Below are 19,402 nucleotides of genomic sequence, written 5' to 3'. Positions count from 1 at the left end.
GCACGTTTTGGAGAGGGAAGAGATTCATATGGATTGTTTTACAACACAAGTGGCTTTCCTTTTTTGGGTTAGCTTTCTCTTCGCTGGTTTTTATTCTCATGTGTGTATGTTTAACAAATAAAGTCATTTGCTAATTGGGGGATTGTAGGTGGGAGCTGGAGCACAGGGAACGGATAAAGCTCTTCCCAGATTTGACGTTTGGTCAAAGCCTGATTACGGAGTCTAGGGCCTGAAGTCAGAAGGTTACAGTGTCATATATCTATGTAAAGGAGCCCCTGGGGCTTTGTGCTGGGTGAGAAAATTCAGTTGTACCCCCAAGAAAAGCAGCCAGTATGAAGCTTCCTCCTCCATAAAGCTTCAGAGAAGGGACATCATGGCTCTGAGAAAGTGCTCTGAAAACTGGACCAGCGCATTACAATTGATTGTACTTTACTATAATTTATGTCTTTTGTAATCAAAAGGACTTCAAAGTGTTCAAAAGTAGATAAAACAGGAAAATATGCCCTTAAGGATGCAAATGGCAGCAACATTTACAAAATGGTGAAAATCTGACAAATGTTTACTTAAGAATATAAATTTAATTCAGAAGTGTCCTTGACAAATTGATTAATTTTTAATCTTTTAAATGCCAAAATGATGGGAAGGAAGGAAGGTGGGGAGGATGGGAGGGAGGGAGGGGAGGGGAGGGAGGGAGGGGACCCCTGAATAGATGAAAAACCTCAAAGGGATTTTTTCTTTGAGAGTTCGATCATGATAAGACACTGGCTCCTTTTGCTATAAGCCAAGTTAATAGCCTCAGCTAATGTTTAATGAAAATTAATTGCATGCTAGGAACTTCGAATTATATGGATTATCACAGTTAATCCACATAATAACTCTATGAGGTAGGTGTTATTTTCTCCTGTTTAACAGATGAGGAAAGCCAGGTTTAAAGAGAAAAAGTAACCTGGCCCAGGTCATTTTCCCAGTAAAAAGTAGAACTGAGATCTTAACTGAGAGGACAGGGAATCTGACTCCAGAGTCTATGCAATCAAACATGACACTATACTGCTCCGTAAGAAGTGGAAGGGGAGAATCTCACCAGGCATTAGCCACCTCTCTACCACCTACATGAGGTTCACTCATTTCTGGAAATGAGTCTCTGAAGGCAGGGCCGCTATATACAGTTCTTCAGGTTGTGCACTGCTCAAGAGCACCATTACTAAGGAGATACCATTCACATTGTAGATGTATTTTAATTAATATGAGAGGCTATGGATGGAGGTGAAGATCTGCAGCTCTAGCACTGGAAGCTGCTGACTAAATCCTGGGAGAGTACCACACACAGCTATGCACACAGCTACCGGCACACACAAGTGCACAATTGCCCTGTCACAGCCGAACTCCAAGCACCCTGTAGAGTTGTTTTTCTTCCTCTTCTACCGCTTTCAGCGACTCAGTTTCTACCCTCAATCTGCCTTCAAATTTGGAAAGGGAAACGCATGGAGAATACATGCTGCCATCTATGGCTACAGCAAATTACCCAACAACATACCAACTGAATTTATTCTTAGGGAAGAGTTTCCCTTTCTAATTGGCCCAGAGGTGCTGTATTATCATATTTATCAGGGGTCCTAGTGAGGGTCCCTAATTACAGCTTGCAGTGACCCCACTCCTCTTGTGCCATTCATTGCTGAATGCTTCAGCTGTACCAGCCATTTTAATGTCAGTTTCAGACCAACAGAGATTGGAAAATCACATCTTTTATATGGAAAAAAAACATAAACTATTTTCCAAAGGGAAATATTGGGGTACTTTTCAAGCGTGTCATCTATTTGCGTAAGCCACACTTCTCTATGTCCTCTTTCCATGAAGATCGTCTCGTTTACTGCATTGTGCTTTGTCAGGGACACGAATTAGTAACCACCAGCTCATGCCATTGAACTGAAGTCAGTGACCCAAGCTGCCCAAAGTGCTTCTCTATGAGAGTTGGAGGAACCAGTTCAGCTGGAGGGCACCAGCTGCCAGCCGAATGACAGGGGAATTCCTCTCCTGAATTCTGAATTTTCCCTGCCTTCCTGCCTGGGCTGTTGCATCACTTGTCTGGGAGATGCCTGAATGGGCCAATAAGCTGGGGCACCCTAAATAGTCTGGGACCCCCGACTAGAGGGGACACACGAGGAGGAAGGACATGGATCAGTGTTTTTTTTCTTGAAGCTACTGTTACCACTTCTGGAAAAGTTTTTCAGGAATAAGTGACAGTAAGAACAACTAGGGATTAGGACTGGCTTTCTCTTATAAATAATGAAATCCAGAGAGAAGGACTTGAGTTGAATGGGAGAGCTATGCCTTGCACCCCGACCTTCTGGTGCTAGCTCAAGCTGCTTTCCAACATGTTGCCTTGACTTCTCACTCTCCAGGTTTAAAGAAAAGCAACTAGAAGACGTCCAAACACCTGCATCTCATAAGGAGAAGAAAAGTCCACCTGGATCTTATTTACGGACGGAAATGGATGCAGAAGCCACAGTGAAGTCCAGAGAACAAAAGGTGACATGAGGCTCTATCCTGGAGGTTGGGGTCTTGCCTCTGAATGTGGGGGGTGAATTGCAGCCATAGCTGTCACACATGCTCCTCAATGCCCTTCCCAGAGCAGGTGGGCTCCTGCCCAGGAGGCCAGGTAAGGATTCTGGAGTCCAGGACACAGGGGCTCTCTCTCAGCTCCCTGCTATTCTGCTCACCCCCACCATAATGCATGGTTCCATAGAAGTCCTGGGTAATTTAGAACCAAAAAACATTAGACAAAGAAGAGACGTGGAGAACATGCAGGCAAAGCTCTTCTTTAGGGGAGAGAAACAGAACATTGGCCAAGTTATTGTATCAACCTGAGGCTGCTGCAGCCTCTGAGTCCTGGTACCGTGCTCTCTCCCGTATATCACACTGATGCCTTCCCTTCTTTTCTGCTGCCCAGGGGAGGTAGAGAGGGGATAGGAGTGAATCGAGGCTCAGAGGGCCAGTGGGGATCTGGGAAGTCATACAGCAGCCTATGCTGAAGCTGAGGTGAGGTGCATGCTCTTCCCAGCAGGACAAGAGGGACAAGAAAGTCCCCTCATGTGGTCTCATCCCCTAAAATGCAGTGTGCAGTAACAGAGGCTTGTGGTCCTAGGCTACTGAATTATGGCACCCTGTCCTCTGGAGAAAGGATTTCTGAAGGTCATTGGCAGAGAGAGTGACTTGGAGACATTCCACTGAATATTATCCTTCCAGCCTCCAATCAAAGCTGATAATTCCCTGGAAACATTTTATCTCATACTCCTGCTTCCTCATTGCCCCATGGAGGCGGCTTTTCTTCCTGAAGCTCAGAGACTGTTGCACCGGTGGCTTCTGAAAAACTGGATGGTGTGATGTCGAGACTTTGGCCTCGACACGTGCTGTGTCAGCACTTAACGTTTTAGAAAAATTTGCCAGGGGGGAGCCTGGGTGCCAGCCCCAGAATCAGCCGAGACTTGGTGAATATTAATCAAATTATGGGTTATGTGCACAACCCCTGGGAAAGTCTCCGTAAGAGTCTGCTGGATCTTATTTACGGACTGAGATGGATGCAGAAGGAAGCCCTGTAAGGCAGGGAAAGGTCTGAGACTGCCATCACAGTGCCCAATCTAGGGGACTTGCTGCAGGGAAGGCACAGAAGGAGGAGTAAAGAGCCTATGGATTTTTAAAGATCTGGCCACTCTTGGGGCTCAAGCTGGATAGAGCAGGCAAAGGGTTTAGTGGAGAGGGCTGGGCAGAGCCACGCTGAGGGGACCGCTCACCTGACAGGGCCACCCCACGGACTCTCCACTTTTCTTCTCTCCTCTCTCTTCCCTTTTCCCTTCTTTCGCCTCCTACCTTGCCTTTTCTTTCCCCCTTCTACTTCCTCTGCCTTCTTTTTTCCCCTATTTCCTGTTCCTCTTTGTGATTCCCTCCCGCACAACCTGTGTCCCAAACTGGCCAGTGGCTTTGCATGGCTTAAACGGTTTGGGGAGTGAGGGGGTTTCTGCCCACGGGCCAAACCGTTGACTGTTAGCGTCTGTCCTTAACATTAATGAGGAACATATTCGAGTAGGAAGAAAAACACAATGGCTAACTTTAGTTTGCTTTTTAAAAAATCTATAGCTCCCAGAAACAGAAGAGTGGATAGATGCAAATAGTAGATTCAATCAAAAAGCATCCATGAATACTCTCTGGGGAATACAAAAGAAGTATAATGTACAATCTCTGACTTTTTTTTTTTTTTTTTTTTGAGATGGAGGCTCACTCTGTAGCCAGGTTGGAGTGCAATGGTGCGATCTTGGCTCACTGCAACCACCACCTCCCGGGTTCAAGCGATTCTCCTGCCTCAGCTTCCTGAGAAGCTGGGATTATGGGTGCCTGTCACCATGCCTAGCTGATTTTTGTATTTTTAGTAGAGACAGGGCTTCACACTGTTGGTCGAGCTGGTCTCGAACTCCTGACCTTGTGATCCATCCACCAGGGCCTCCCAAAGTGCTGGGATTACAGGAGTGAGCCACAGCACCTGGCCACAATCTTTGTCTTTTTAATCAGCAAGCAGTCAAAGACCATTGAGTAGTGATCAGTATAGTGTCCACTACAAGAGAGGAGAGTTACTGTTCACAATATCTGTGCACTGCCCTCCTACAATGTGCTAGATCCTGTTTGAGAGCCTAGAGGTAGAGGGGTGAAACACAAAGCCATCCCCTCTGGAAAATCCCTATGCCAGTGGGAGAGAACAGAGTGGAGCGAAGGTCAGCATGAATGTGGGGACAGAGAGGACCTTCTAGAAGTTGTGGAGAAGAAACAGAACAGCACCCTAGTGCAGAGAGCTACTTGGCCTGAGATTTAATTTTTAACTCCTTGTTACTGACCAGAGGCACACTAACAGTGAAACAGAAACCTTCCCTTGAAAAAAATCAACTGCCCTTCTACAAACAGGAAACAGTGAGGAGAGGAGCAGAAGCTCACTACTGCAGGCTCATGGCCGGCACTTTACCACGATCTCACTTAAGTTGTATAACAACGCCATGCAGATTCCGTCATTCCCCTGGAGAGGAAACAAATCCCTGAGCCTCACTTTCCAAGGTCCCACAGTTCCAGCTAGAGTTTGGAGTTCAAACGTGGTCTTCCCACTGCACGGTGCTCCTCACAAACCCAGAGCTCCAGGCTGGCAAGTGGGTGCCCGGGCTAGAATCCTACAGAGGGAGATTCACCTCTTCTGAATACAGATCCCTCAAGGGTAAGCGACATTTTAACCTTGTGGACATGACCCAAAGGTGCATGCTCAGGAGGGTGAGGAGAAAGTCATGCTTTCTCAGGGAGGGAAGTGCTTGTTTTACTCTCAGATATCTGCAACCCAGCTCCTGTACCAAGCAAACCAAGATCCCAAAGTGAGAAGGTGCTTGTTCTCTCAAGTTCCGTCACCTCTCACCCAGCTTCTCTCAGGCCTCATTTCATTTAAGTGTTTTTTGCAGGTCACCAGCAGGAGGGCAGGATGGAAAATGCCCTTCTTCCTTGTACTGTGCCTGCTACAAGGTGAGTTCCATACCCAGCCCAGGTTCAGGGCTTGCAAAACGAGACCTGAGTCTTTCAGGCTGCAGAGATTCCTAGCAGGCACTACAGCGACATTCAACACAGTTTGGGCATATCTACAGCTTCTTTCCTGGGATCCAAGGTCATGCAGTGGACCCAGAGAGTGGTCAGATGTGGGCCCAGGAGGAATGAGGATTGTGGGGGCCCACATGAGAGAGCAGAAGCTTGCCTTGAGCAGAAGCTTGTCTTGAATAGTCTCTGTTTTGATATTCCCCTTCTCCCTGCTCTTTTGCATTTAACTGATGACTAAAAGTCAGCTGCATTTTCAAGACCAGGGTTCCAGGGCACGCAAAGGGCAGAAGGAGGACTGTTTCCTTAGCACTCATTCTATAAACGCTGAAGTGCCAGACCCAGCACTGGGAACATAAAGATGAAGACCCTGCTCTGCTCTGAGTTCAAAGAAACTACATAGGCAAATAAATAATTATATTCATTCATTTACTTATTTATTCAACACACATTTATGAAGAGTTCAACATGTGCTAGACACTGGGGACAAGATAAATGAAAGGCAGGAGCCCTGTCCTAAAGGCCCTCGCCTTTAAAAGGGTGGTATATGGCAGAGCTGGCCAGGTACAAGCCAGGCTCAGATGACAAGTGGCCCTGTCTTCATGCTGTAGTAGCTGGATTTCATTCTGATAGTAATAGTGAGCCATTGAGGAATACAGTGAGTATACGCCAAGAGTACCCAGTACCTAGAAACAAGTCCCAAGTAGATGCTTAATAAATAGTGACTGAATAAATTAATGAAGGAATGGAAATTCTATGATAATACCAAAAAAAGGTTTGACAACTGGCTTAAAAACAAATCAAAGTTTCAATGAATCAAATGCAGCCGATATTTGAGTAAGCACTCTGCATGCTAAAATCACACCACCTCTTTAATCTCCTGCTCTCCCTTATAAAATTTTTTGTAAGAGCAGGATCCCCCTGCCCCAAATGACAACTGAGGCAGGGCTATGCCTTTTTTGCTAAGTAATGGTCCTAAATTAATTGCCTTAAGTCTCAAATATTATAATTGATCATTTTAAGTTTCCAGTTAAATACTTTGGTCAGCACTTTAATCTTCATTTAAAGGTATACTCCCTTGTGCCCTCTCAGGCCTGCAGTCTAGGAAGAGGGTGTGGTTGCTGCTTTCCCTCTTCCCCACCCCTCTTTCCTTCCCTTCTAGGCAGCTACTGCCTGAGACCCCAGCAGGGTGGTAGCAGTGGGAGGGAGGAGCTGAAGGCGGGCAGGGAGCTCTTACTTGATGGACGGCCTGGAGTTCTCTGGTCTGGCAGGGGTTTGGAGCTGGCTGTTTGCTTCTTCATCTGTGGATGCTTTTGTGGACACATGGATGGCTGTTGATGGCCCATCTCCTCCCTTTGCTGCAGGTTCTTCTTTCACCCTTCCACAAAAAAGACCCCATCTCAGATGGCTGTGGGAGGCCTCTGTCCCCTCCAGGACCCATCTCCAGGCCATGGGAACACTCATGCCTTCTTCACCCCTCTGCTGGCGGGAGGGGAGCTCCTTCGCAGGTACAACCCCTACCCTTCCTTTGTCCGACCACGAACCTCAGACCTCTCAGGCTCTCTCAGACCAAGTCAGGCTCCTCACAGCTATAGGCAGTCCTAGCCTCTCGTAATAGACACCATAGCGATAGACAACTAACTGCTGAGTAACAGTGAGGGATTGAGAGCCGGGGCACCCACCTCCATGGATGGGCAGAGAATTGGCATCAGGGCCCTCAGGTGAGCACACATTGACTCTAAAATGCTAGCCTGGTCTTGAATTCCCACAGGTAGTTAATATAAACTTTCCCAATGTGTAATTATTATGTGTAACAAAGAGCTACCAATCAGTGATCTATCAAATGAATCCTTAAGGTGTTGGTTCTTAACTTTGATATTAATAAAAACTGATGTGCATTGCAAGGGTTGATTAAGGATTTTTAATTAGCTTTCTGCTATGAAGTCAGAGTACCTCATCCTGCTGATTAATGGAACTGTGCCCCTCTCAAATGTGCCACATGTAGATCAGGAGAATTCCTGAAATCTGGGACATGAACACATTATCAGGCCATCATCACCGATGTCCTGAAATGGCCCCTGTTTGTAATTGCGAATATTGCAAATATTCACAATTTGGTAAATTTAAATGGTCATTTAACTTTCCTGTTAGTGGCATGGTTTGGGGTGTGTTGTTTAATTAAACTTACAGTGAGTATCAGTACAGCCATAACATTTGCAACCTCTACTCTTCATGTAATTAGACCTGAATGCACACATAATAGGCAGCAAGGTAGATTTCCCAGGCCGGTGCAGTCTCACAGGACCCCATACTCAGAAGGTACTTGGCTTAATGCTCTGCCGTTGACATCTTGAAATTCTTGATAACTTTTGAACAAGAAGTCCTGCACTTTCATTTTGCACTGGCACCCACAAACTATTTAACTGTTCCTGGCAATAAGATTATATTAAGCCATTTTTACGGTGCTATAAAGAAATATCTGAGTCTGGGTTACTTGCAAAGGAAAGAAGTTTAATTTTGCTCATGGTTCTGTGGGCTGTACAGGAAACATGGTGCCGGTATCTGCTTGGCTTCTGCTGAGGCTTTAGGGAGCATTTGCTCATGGGGGAGGAAAACAGGAGCAGCACAGCACATGACAAGAGGGGGAGGAAAAGAAGGGGTGGAGGGAGGCCCCAGATCTCATGTGAACTAATTGAGAAATAACTTAATTAGCATCGAGGGTGTGGTCCTAACCCATTCATGAGGGGTCCATCTCCACGACCCAATCGTCTCCCATCAAGCATGCCCCATCCTCCATGACAGACTTCAAGCACTGCTAGGATAAAGGGAAGGGTTTCATTTGGGCAAGAGGTTGGAGTTGTACTCTTTCACTGTACCAGGCTAGATGTATAATTTTAGACTAGGTGGGGCTTTTATTATCCAAGAGAGATTATGAAAGCTACTATACATGAGACGATGCCTCAGATTTCATCGAGGAGCAGAGAAGTCCACGGAGAAGGCATGAAGAGGCAGTGGGAGAAAGAATAAACTGCTTCTGCTTACACCCCATCACATTTAAGTCATCCAGGAAGCTGGCCATGTATGTGGTTCAACTACAAATTGTCCTTATGCCTGTTGCAAGCAGATACATCCACAGGACTGCTCATCTGTGCTTATATGGTGGTACTTGGTTGTTTCTGTTTCTATGGAAAAGTGACTAGTGTGAAAAATTTTGCAACCACTGGTCCAGATAGGTACCCACCAAGCAGAACAAGATTCTTGTGTTTCAGGGCCCCTGCTCTTTTGCAGATGAAAGGTACATTGATACCTTCTTACTGTTTAGCATCTCTCTTTTACATTCCATGCAAACCAGAGCCCTTCCATCAGGGAACCATCACTGTTGTCCTGAAAGGGTTCTTGTTTATAATTGTGAATATTTTTGTCTTTTAATGATAAATTACCAGCTAATGTTATCATTGGTGGCGTGATTTGGGCTGCGTTGTCTAAATCTACAGCGAGGAGTGATTGAGTGAGTGAGTGTCAGATGTGGCCTCAGCCCTCTTGCATGTGCTTAGATGGCATCTTTTTAAGCATCTGCATTGGAGCACAGGGGAACCCAGGCTCTGGATGCACCAGGATGGCACAGGGTAAGTGTTAGCTAAATAGTGGGTAAGATTATGATTACATTTTCATCTTCCATACCTTGGGGCAATGTCTGCTTTCCCAGTGGCTGAACTCTGCCATTTCTATATTGATTCTCCTCCATGTTCACAGTGGCATTTTCTGATCTGACCTCTAATTCTGGCAGAGTTCAGAGCTTGTGACTCCGCAAACAGTGACTATGCTCACCGCTCCCTCTCCTTTGACTTCCTTCTCTGTCTGCAGCTACAAATGTGTTGAAGGGCCCAAGACTGGTGTCTGGGGATCCTGGAGGAGCTGTCACCATCCAGTGTCATTATGCCCCCTCATCTGTCAACAGGCACCAGAGGAAGTACTGGTGCCGTCTGAGGCCCTCAAGATGGATCTGCCAGACCATTGTGTCCACCAACCACTACATTCACCATCGCTATCGTGACCGCGTGGCCCTCACAGACTTTCCACAGAGGGGCTTGTTTGTGGTGAGGCTGTCCCAGCTGTCCCCGGAGGACATTGGATGCTACCTCTGCGGCATTGGAGATGAAAACAACCTGCTGTTCTTTAGCATGAATCTGACCGTCTCGGCAGGTATGAGATTGTGGCTGCTGGGCCAAGCTTGATGCTTGAAGGAGAAAGTGAGAGAGAAGGCTCAGAACCCTAAAAGGGCTTGAAAGATTAGGGGAGTGATGAGGAGAAGCTGGGGCAAGGCAAAGACTTTAAGAAATAGGCTTTCATTTCAGAAAAAGGCTGCCTTCAACAGAAAGGGAGATATTAGGAAAAACTTCCCCAGAGAACACTTGTGTGCTTTCCCACCCAATTCCCCCAAATGTCATGAAATATACATTTGGTGATGGTTCCAAGAGTGGGATAATGTGGCTTCTTAGGATCCTGATAGCTCCGTGTTCAGACATGTAGAGATGCGACAGCACTGCAGAGTGTGTGACAGGTGGGACGGAAGAATTGCAACTGGGCTTGCCCTCACACAGATGCTTGCTGAGCCCCTCAGCAGACACCTGCCAGCTCCCAGGCCTAGTCCCTCTGCTGCAGGTTCTGGTTGTTGATCCCAAGTCAGGTACTCAGAGCAAAGGAAGGGCACCCAGGCTGTGAAAGGCCACTCGGCAGAGGAGACAGCACGACAGGAGGCATCCTGAGAGCAAGTTAGTTCTACTAGTTGCTGCTCTCCGCCACCTTTTACAACGGACTGTTCTGCTGGGACTGGAGTGTTTCTTTTATCTCTTTTGAAGAGCAGTATCTGTTGGGCTGTGGGTCTCTGGAGAATGCAGCGTAAGGATCCAAGACAGCTGGATAGAAAAGACGTGCACCTAGGAGAAGGAAATAGGAATGTAACATGTCAGTGTCTGCCACAGACTAGAGAATGTTTGCCACAGACTGGAGAATAAAACATTTCCCAATTTTTTATTTTATCCAACCTATTAGCCAAAGACTGCATCTCTCAGTGAGGTTGCATTCCATATTTTAAATCTGGTGCCCTTTGCCAAATCCAATGGATGGCCTGCCAGCCTTCCCATGTGGCCTCCCTCTGCTGTCCACACAGGTGCCTCCAGCAGCCTCCCCACAGCCACTCCAGCTGCTGGGGAGCTCCCCATGAGATCCTATGGAACAGCGTCTCCAGTGGCCAACAGGTGGACCCCAGGAACAACCCAGACCTTAGGACAGGCGACAGCATGGGACACAGTTGCTTCAACTCTAGGAACCAGCATGACCAGAGCTTCAGCTGAGGGAAGACAAACCTCAGGAGCAACCAGGCCAGCAGCTCCAGGGACAGGCAGCCAGGCGGAGGGTTCTCCCAAAGCACCAGCTCCCATTCCAGAGAGTCCAGCTTCAGAAAGCAGAAGCAGAATGTTCAATACAACGGAAGGTGTTTGGGGCGGCACCAGAAGCTCAGTGACAAACAAGGCTAGAGCCAGCAAAGATGGGAGGGAGATGACAACCACCAAGGTCGATAGGCCAAGGGAGGACACAGAGAGGGTCAGGATAGCTCTTGAAGTAGCCAAAAAGGCCCTAGGAACCGTTAGTCCACCAGCTCCGGTCTCAGAAACGTTGGCCTGGGAAATCCTCCCACAGTGTTGCTTAGAAACCAGTGTTTCTAAGCAACAATCTCTGGGCCCCATTGGAAAAACAACTCCAGCTGCAGGCGTGTGGACCTTGGGAACCACCAACATAGAGGCAGCATCCGGGGAAGGAAGCGTTGCAGGGGACCTAGATGCTGCCACTGGAGACAGAGGTTCCCAAGCAACGCCGAGCCAGGCCCTGGCAGTAGGACCCTGGAAGCCCCCTGGCAAGGAGTCTTCTGTGAAGAGGTAACCCCCAGGCACCTTCTCCGGGTCAGGGACCCCATATCTGCCTCATCCCTGGCATGTGAGGGAGGCCCCTCTCCCCCTGCTCACTTCTCTCCCTTTGTACCCATAAGACAGTGACATAAGCATCAGATGCCCTCCCTCACTCAAAGGGTCTTGCTGTGAGAACATTCCCTAAGTATCTCCATGTGGTTTTCAAGTGAAATCTAAATGATAGAAAGATAATATTTAGGCTGGAAGCTTCCTCAGGACTTTCTGGTTTTAAAGATGAAGAATAGGAGCTCTGGAGAGAGGGGGTGATGCACTGAAAACACAAGGAAAGGCTGTGCCAGGGTCCAGTGCTGAGGCTGGAGTCCCTGGCTCCCACCCAGTCCTCTTCTCACTGGGAGGCATCATGGGGTCCACACACAGATGGGTGGAAGAGAGAAAAAGATTCAGGCTTGAAAGACTGAAGACAGAGATTCTAGTCCCAGCTCTGCCACTCATTAGCCATGGAAAGCAGGGCTACCCACTTGCTTTGGCCTCAGCTTCTTCACCTGTAAAAGGAGGCCATGGGCAAATGGTCTTTAATCTTCTGCCCAGCTCCAACTCCTCTCTCCTGTGCTCTTTCCATCCTCCCCACTCCAGTGCTTCTCCAGAAGATGAAAGCAACTCTTGGACACTGGCTCCCGTCTCTACCTTGCTGGTCTTGTTTATGCTTATGGCTCTCGTTCTATTGCAAAGGAAGCTCTGGAGAAGGAGGACCTGTGAGTTGAGTAGCCCCAAGGCTAGAGAGAGAAGTTCTGGTTCCCACCTGATACCCTCAGGGCTGGGTAGGGATAGAGTCCTGCCAGGACTTTTCAATGCAAAAGAGCTAAATTCTAGGCCGAGCCATTTAACCATTCTCGGCCTCAGTTTCTTTTCTTTTCTTTATCTTTTTCTTTTTTCTTTTCTTTTTTTGAGACAGAGTCTTCTCTGTTCCCCAAGCTGGAGTGCAGTGGTGTGATCTCGGCTCACTGCAACCTCCGCCTCCCAGGTTCAAGCAATTCTCCTGCCTTAGCCTCCCAAGTAGCTGGGGACTACAGGTGTGCGCCACCATGCCTTGCTAATTTTTGTATTTTTAATAGAGACGGGTTTCCACCATGTTGGCCAGAATAATCTCGAACTCCTGACGTCAGGTGATCCTTGGCTTCCCAAAGTGCTGGGATTATAGGCATGAGCCACCTCACTCAACCTGCCTTGGTTTTTTTTTTTTTTATTTTTATTTTTTATTTTTTATTATTATTTTTTTTTTTGAGACGGAGTTTCGCTCTTGTTACCCAGGCTGGAGTGCAATGGCGCGATCTCGGCTCACCGCAACCTCCGCCTCCTGGGTTCAGGCAATTCTCCTGCCTCAGCCTCCTGAGTAGCTGGGATTACAGGCGTGCGCCACCATGCCCAGCTAATGTTTTGTATTTTTAGTAGAGATGGGGTTTCACCATGTTGACCAGGATGGTCTCGATCTCTTGACCTCGTGATCCACCCGCCTCGGCCTCCCAAAGTGCTGGGATTACAGGCTTGAGCCACCGCGCCCGGCCCCCTGCCTTGGTTTTTAATCAATAAAATGGGAATGCATCTCTGTACTTATGTGTCAATGGCATTCCAGAGCATAACGAGAAGCTGCTGTGATGCCCATGTTAACCATAAGCCACATAGGCAACCCTCGCAGCAGAGAGCAGGAGTGCAGGACCCACCCAGACTTGTGATCAAACCTCACATTTGCTCCCTTCTGCATGGCCCTGCTGAAATTCTCTGACAGTAATGTGCCCAGGTTTAAATACTCTTAAAGTGAGAGCTCTGTGATATGTAGACCTAGTAAAGAAAGGGTCAGATTTTTCTGGCAGCTAGTGGAGGAGGCTAAGGTTCTCAGACCCAGGCCCTGAAGCCCAGGTCCTGTCAGGGCTAGACTGGCTTAGCCTAGCCAACGAGGACTCCATTGCCCCTGTGTCAGAAAGTTCTTGAAAACTTGCAGTGGGTGGGAGTGGCTCTTAGGAAATCAAAGTCAGTGCTGTCCTGACCCAGAATCCTCACAGTCTACTCTGTATCCCTGCAGCTCAGGAGGCAGAAAGGGTCACCCTGATTCAGATGACACATGTTCTGGATGTGAACCTCCAACCAGACCAGCTGCCCCACATGGAAAGAAAGATGCTTCAGGATGACTCTCTTCCCGCTGGGACCAGCCTGACTGCCCCAGAGAGGAATCCAGGACCCTGAGGAATGGAAAGATGAACTGCTCAGTCACCGTGGAAGGAGGACTGAGATCAAAGGCCTTCAGGACCCTTTCCATCATCCTTTTCAGGAAAGCCTCTTTCCGTCATCCTTCCTCCACCTTTCCGCAGCTGGGGCTCCATCCAAGGAAGAAAGGCTGGCCATCCTTGGGCGCAAGAAAGTCAAGCATTGTCCATGTCCAAGGTAACAATCTGACTCAAAGGAGACTTCAAGAAAGGTGTATGAAACACTGGAAGAGGTCACCAAGGAGAAGCGTGAAATTTCCATTCCTGAATGTTTGAAAATAGAAGGGGCTCCCAATCAGTGTGGAAAGTGACTAATCCTCTGTCATCACTCCCAGCCCTTGCTGGGGGCCCCTTTTCTGACTACTGTTAACACTCACATTTAATTATATTTAAGTGTACCAGCCTTGCCTTCTCATGTAGATTCTAAGCTCCTTTAGGGCAGTAATTGTGTTTTATTCATCTTATTATATCCCCCAGAGAACTTCCAACTCATAGGACCCCAGTAAATACCTGTGGCTGATTGACTGACTTGGGGGCTCAATGGCCTTTGGGCACTCTGCCCATGCAAGAGCTCTGGGTCCCCCTGGGCTTCTGCCCCTCCTTTTGGGAATCCTCTAGATGACCCCACAGGCAGGCAGTTTCCACACCGAGACCGAAAGAGCAAACAGCCTTTCCTCATGTCATCCCGCCCCATTTAGACCCAGGCTCATTGTGCCATAGACCTTTTGACCCAGCCAAGGTTTTCCGGGATTTTCCTACATTCATGGAGGAGCCGGGTATTTTCAGTAGATTCTTGCTTTCTCTATAAAGCCCCTCTTGTTCAGCTGCTTATAAATCCTCGATATGGAGGACTATTGGTGAAGCTGGAAGATGGTTTTGGGGGGTGAGGTGGGAGACAAAAGAGAAGAACTTTATGTGGATTCTGCCCTGTAACTATGTCTTCTCATGCCTGTCAGGGAGCTTACGCTCCACACTCGGCCCCGCTGTCTTTGCAGGAATCTCACCCACTCTTTTCTTTTGCCAGATCCGCTGGCAAGCTATCTGGGCTCCATTGTTGCATAGAGCAGCCTGAGCAGTAGAGGCAGAAAGGAAAGATAGGCTCCAATATCCAGATGAGAATTGCCAGGCAGACATTTCCAGAAAGCTCCGCCCTGCCTTCTAAACTGTCAGCAGCCCAGAAATCCTTCAGTCATACCTCCGCATACCTGGTTCTGAACTTGGACACCATACCAAGAAAATCAAGGAGATTTCTTGTAGGTTTCATGGCCTGTAAGAGGAACCTGCTGTTGTGGATAAGGAGGAAAGTGGTACGCATCTAACCACATGGAATCACAGAATCTCGAAGCTAACAGATCTTTAGAGACTAACTAGTCTAAAACCCTCAGTCTAGAAGCAAGGGACATGAGGCCCAGCAGGGTTAAGGGAACAGGTAGGGCTAAAGTCACCAGGCTAGCCCAGTTAGTTATAGCACCGTGAGGAGCCACAAAGAGAACTTGTGACCTTGGTTTGGGGCCTTTTTCACTTCACCATTGCTGAGCAATGCACCAAAGCAAAACTCATTGTCAAAAATCAAGGATACCACAATCATCCCTCGAGACTATTTTCCTGTTCACTTGCTCAGTGACGTGCCCAAAAAAATCCTGTAACGGAGTTAGGACAGACACCATAGACCCCCTTCCACCGGTGAGGACGCAGGCCAGGCCAGGTGTGTGCTTTAGCCGAGGCCGCTCGCAGCGGCCACCCACACGGCAGTTCGGGGTTGCTGGACATTGCTTGGTTTTATGGTCTAGGTATCCGGTCAAGCTCTATCCTGTGTAAAGCTCTAAAGGCTCGCTTATTTCTCTCTCTCTCTCTCTTAGGCTCGTGCATAGACGGTTTCATGATCATTTCCAGGAATTGGTTTTCATTTGTGGCAGGGATGCGCCCAGGACCCAGAATATTTCTAATGCTAGATTCTCAGTATGTGAAAAGACATTCTGAGGAAAAGGAGGTTTGGTAGATGAATGAAGTTTTGGAAATGCTGAGAAACAACAAACATTCTTCTAGCAGGATCTTTCAGAGCCATTACTATATGAAGGTGGATTGTGAAGCACCAGGGGTTTTCACACTTCGGGGTGGGGACATTCTCTGTGTTTCTCAGCTGTGTTGGACTATTGTGTTTCAGTGAAGCAGTCTCTCAGGCTGGAGTGCCTCACATCACTCTTTGTTTGGGGAAGCCTGATGCACTAAACCAGAGGTTGGCCAACTCTTCGGTAAAGAGCCAGATGGTAAATATTTTAGGCTTTGCAGGTCATACAGTCTCTGCGGCAACGACTTGGTTCTGCCATTGCAGCACAAAAGCAGCCAGGTAGTCCAGAAACACATGACCTTGGCTGTGTTCCAATAAAACTTTATTTCCAAAAACAGGAGGTAGGCTGGATTTGGCCCTTGAGCCAGAATCTGCCAGTCCCTGCACTAAGCCATGAAACCACACAGGACTCCCTTGTTCCCGCTCAGATCTGGAGATCAGATCCTATTCTTCCTCAAGAGCTTCCCTGATCACCTTTCACCAGGACCACTCCTTCCTCCAAATGGCCTCAATACTTTGACTGGGAATTCAGCAGCTAGAATGTTCTATCTGACTACCCCATCTTGGGGGAAGGAGAGAGGAGAGCAACCAGCCCAGCAAGGGTGTTGGCCACGAGGCTAGAACCAGGAACGTTTCCAGCGGTGAGGCCGTTATAGGGAAAGCTGAGCTCCACCAGTGGTGGTGCTGGTAGGAGTTCAAAGGGCCAGAGCAGAGCCAGATTAGAGTCCCAGGGCCAAGAGATTGGAGAGGGCAGAGATAAGATCCGAGAAAGAACTTTCAGGGAAGGGAGTGGGGAAGCCCCGACTGTTTACAGCTCTCCTTTATGGGCTAACTGATGCACGGAGTAGGCAGGAGGGTTGATTTAAAGGGCCAGAGGCCAAACCAGCAGAGAGGCTATCCCCCACCAACTGGTATTGTCAGTGCTCTTGTGTTTCATCTTATATCGCCAGCTAGCATGATGCCTATACCCCTGAGGTGAGGGGCAGGCAAACATCTATCTCTGGGCCAGAATCAGGGAAACCTGGGGATTTCTAATCTAGGATTAGAATCTAATTGAGGATGCAGGGAGGCCATTGATTTTCACAAGATCAAGCAGCTTCTCAGGTTAGAGCTCAATGCTGCAGTTCTACTTACCCTTCCACTTACCTGCTTGTTAGCGTGTCTCTGCATAGCAGGGACTATCCTAGGTGTTTTCACATTGTGTTTCACAGTTAGAGTAACATTTCTGTAAGGTAGGTGTGATCAGTCCCACTTCACAGATGAGAAAACTGAGGTCCAGAGAAATTAAGTTATACTACTCAGGAAAAAGCACACTGGGACTTGATGCAAAGCAGCCCACCTCCACATCTCTCTCTCTCTCTCTCTTTCTTTCTTAGGCTCATGCATAGAAGATTTCATAATCATTTCCAGGAATTGGTTATCTTTAGTCACCTAACTAGTTTATTACAATCCTGGCCTAATGAGGTATTTAAAAAAAAGTTCAGAGAGCCGGAACTAGAGCTAAAAATTCAGGCACCAGCCCCGAGGTCCTTGTTGACATTTGTACAAAAGGAGCTCAGGTCTTTATTTGATGGAATGTCCATCTGTCTCAGGTTACTCGGGGCAAATGCATGACTCTAAGCCAACCACTCAGCTCTCTGCTAACACATCGGCGCTTTCTTCCTCTCCTCCAATAGCCACTGTGGTCTGAGACATCCAGAATCAGTTTGATAACAGCCTCAGTCAGACCCTAGAGGAAGATACCTCCACACAGAGACCCATAATGCACTTCAGCCAAGTTATTTGATTGTGCTCCCAGTGCAGATATCCCAGAGCTGAAAGCATGACTAACGTGGAATGGAGAATGGAGATTCTACTCAGAAAGAAACAAACCCTGCATTCAAGGCCCAGCACCACCACAGTCTTCATTTTTCCTATGGCGACACAGCTTGGTTTACAGGCGCTGGCCTTCCCCTGCCAGCCTGCTCCCTTCACTGTCAGCAGGAGGATGAGCTGTCATCCTACTGCCTGCTCTCTAAAGGGCCAGTTGAAATCCATGTGGGCAGCAGAGAAGTGGCAGCCGCAGGAGATAACCCCAGGCTGCACCTCTGGAGGTACGTGCAGATCACCAGTGCCAATGCCCTGGGCCTGCAGGCCACTGTTTGCCTTCTGGACGTGTTACATCAAAGACATTGATTGAGGCTGGGCACCATGGCTCATGCCTGTAATCCCAGCACTGTGGGAGACTGAGGCAGGAAGATAACTTGATGCCAGGAGTCTGAGACTAGCCTGGGCAACATAACGAGACCTCATTTCTACAAACAACAACAACAAAAAGACATGCATTTGCTGAGTAGAATCTGAACTCTTCCATGTTCTGCCTTTGCCAACCTCTGGCCTTGTTCCCACTCCTCACTTATTTGCTACCTCAATCCAGATCTACCAGTTCTGCTGTGAGCACACAGGGTCATACAAAGGCCACTTCTCTCCCTGAGTGGCAAAGTTCTGGCTTCCTAATCATGAGTACTTTAGAGAGGAGGAAGAAAGCTAGGGCTACTGTGTCCCAAGGTGTTTTCTAGAATGCTCTGCAATATGTCTGAAGATACTGCATTTCATTGCAGATAAGAGTTCAAGAAAAAGAATTCAGGATGTGGCTTCTTTAGTGCCTGGCATGGGCTGATTAGTAAATGCAACTGATTTAAACATTTTATGGGGCCAGCACTTTCTTCCCCTACCTCCCCCAGGGGAGTACAGACAATTACAATATACATCACCAAACAGAAACAGACTCCCATTCTACAGATGGGAACATTGAGGCTCAGATAAGCACAGGCTGCAGGGGATTACAGGGACTATTTTTCCAATCACTGCCTACCAGCCAGGCAAGGCTTGGGCCGAGAGCCAGGCTCAGACCAGGAACAAGGAAACAGCGAGTCTTCAGGAGGACCCCAATGGCTTATGAGAGGGGCTGGGCCCTGTCACCTGACACTCCACCTGTTGACTTTGGATGTCTACTCCAAAAATCTTCCTCCTTCCGCTCCTCCCTAGCCAGGGTGTGGCGGTAAAAGAGCACAGGACAATGGTTCAGTAACCTCAAAAAAGGTTTGCTCACATGTCCCTGCCTCTCAGAAGCAGAGAATTAAAGCTCTTTGGAGTGTAGAGACTAGGCCCAAAGAAGAATGGAGAGAGCTTTTGGACCATGGCTGATTTTCCATTTCCAGAGCCTTTTAAAACAATTATTACTACTACTGTTATCATTATTATTATTGAGACATACTCTCGCCTTCTCGCCTAGGCTGCAGTGCAGTGGCACAATCTCGGCTCACTGCAACCCCTGCCTCCAGGGTTCAAGCAATCCTCCCACCTCAGCCACCTGAGTAGCTGGGATTTCAGGTGCATGCCACCATGCCCAGCTAATTTTGTATTTTTAGTAGAATATTTTTCACCATGTTGGCCAGGCTGGTCTCAAACTCCTGGCCTCAAGTGATCCACCTCCCTTGGCCTCCTGAAGTGCTGGGATTACAGGTGCGGGCCACCACGCCCAACCTCCAGGGTCTTTT

The 19,402-nt window shown here is 47.9% G+C and overlaps 1 protein-coding gene across 1 annotated transcript; it reads left to right on the top strand.

The window, feature by feature from the left end:
* Nucleotides 1-2,111: 2,111 nt before the first annotated feature.
* On the top strand, nt 2,112-14,324 carry FCAMR (Fc fragment of IgA and IgM receptor). Its single transcript, XM_032289043.1, has 7 exons — nt 2,112-2,526; nt 5,484-5,544; nt 6,975-7,118; nt 9,475-9,813; nt 10,781-11,546; nt 12,171-12,289; nt 13,615-14,324. Exons 1-7 carry the CDS (start codon nt 2,314-2,316, stop codon nt 13,773-13,775), a joined length of 1,803 nt encoding a protein of 600 aa, XP_032144934.1. The 5' UTR covers nt 2,112-2,313; the 3' UTR covers nt 13,776-14,324.
* Nucleotides 14,325-19,402: the final 5,078 nt, after the last annotated feature.

This window comes from Sapajus apella, unplaced genomic scaffold, assembly GCF_009761245.1.
Source record: "Sapajus apella isolate SASKATOON/1434 unplaced genomic scaffold, GSC_monkey_1.0 scaffold22, whole genome shotgun sequence".
Classification (NCBI taxonomy): Eukaryota; Metazoa; Chordata; class Mammalia; order Primates; family Cebidae; genus Sapajus; species Sapajus apella.
Note: the sequence above shows the minus strand (reverse complement) of the source record. Positions and strands in the feature narration are given on the sequence as shown.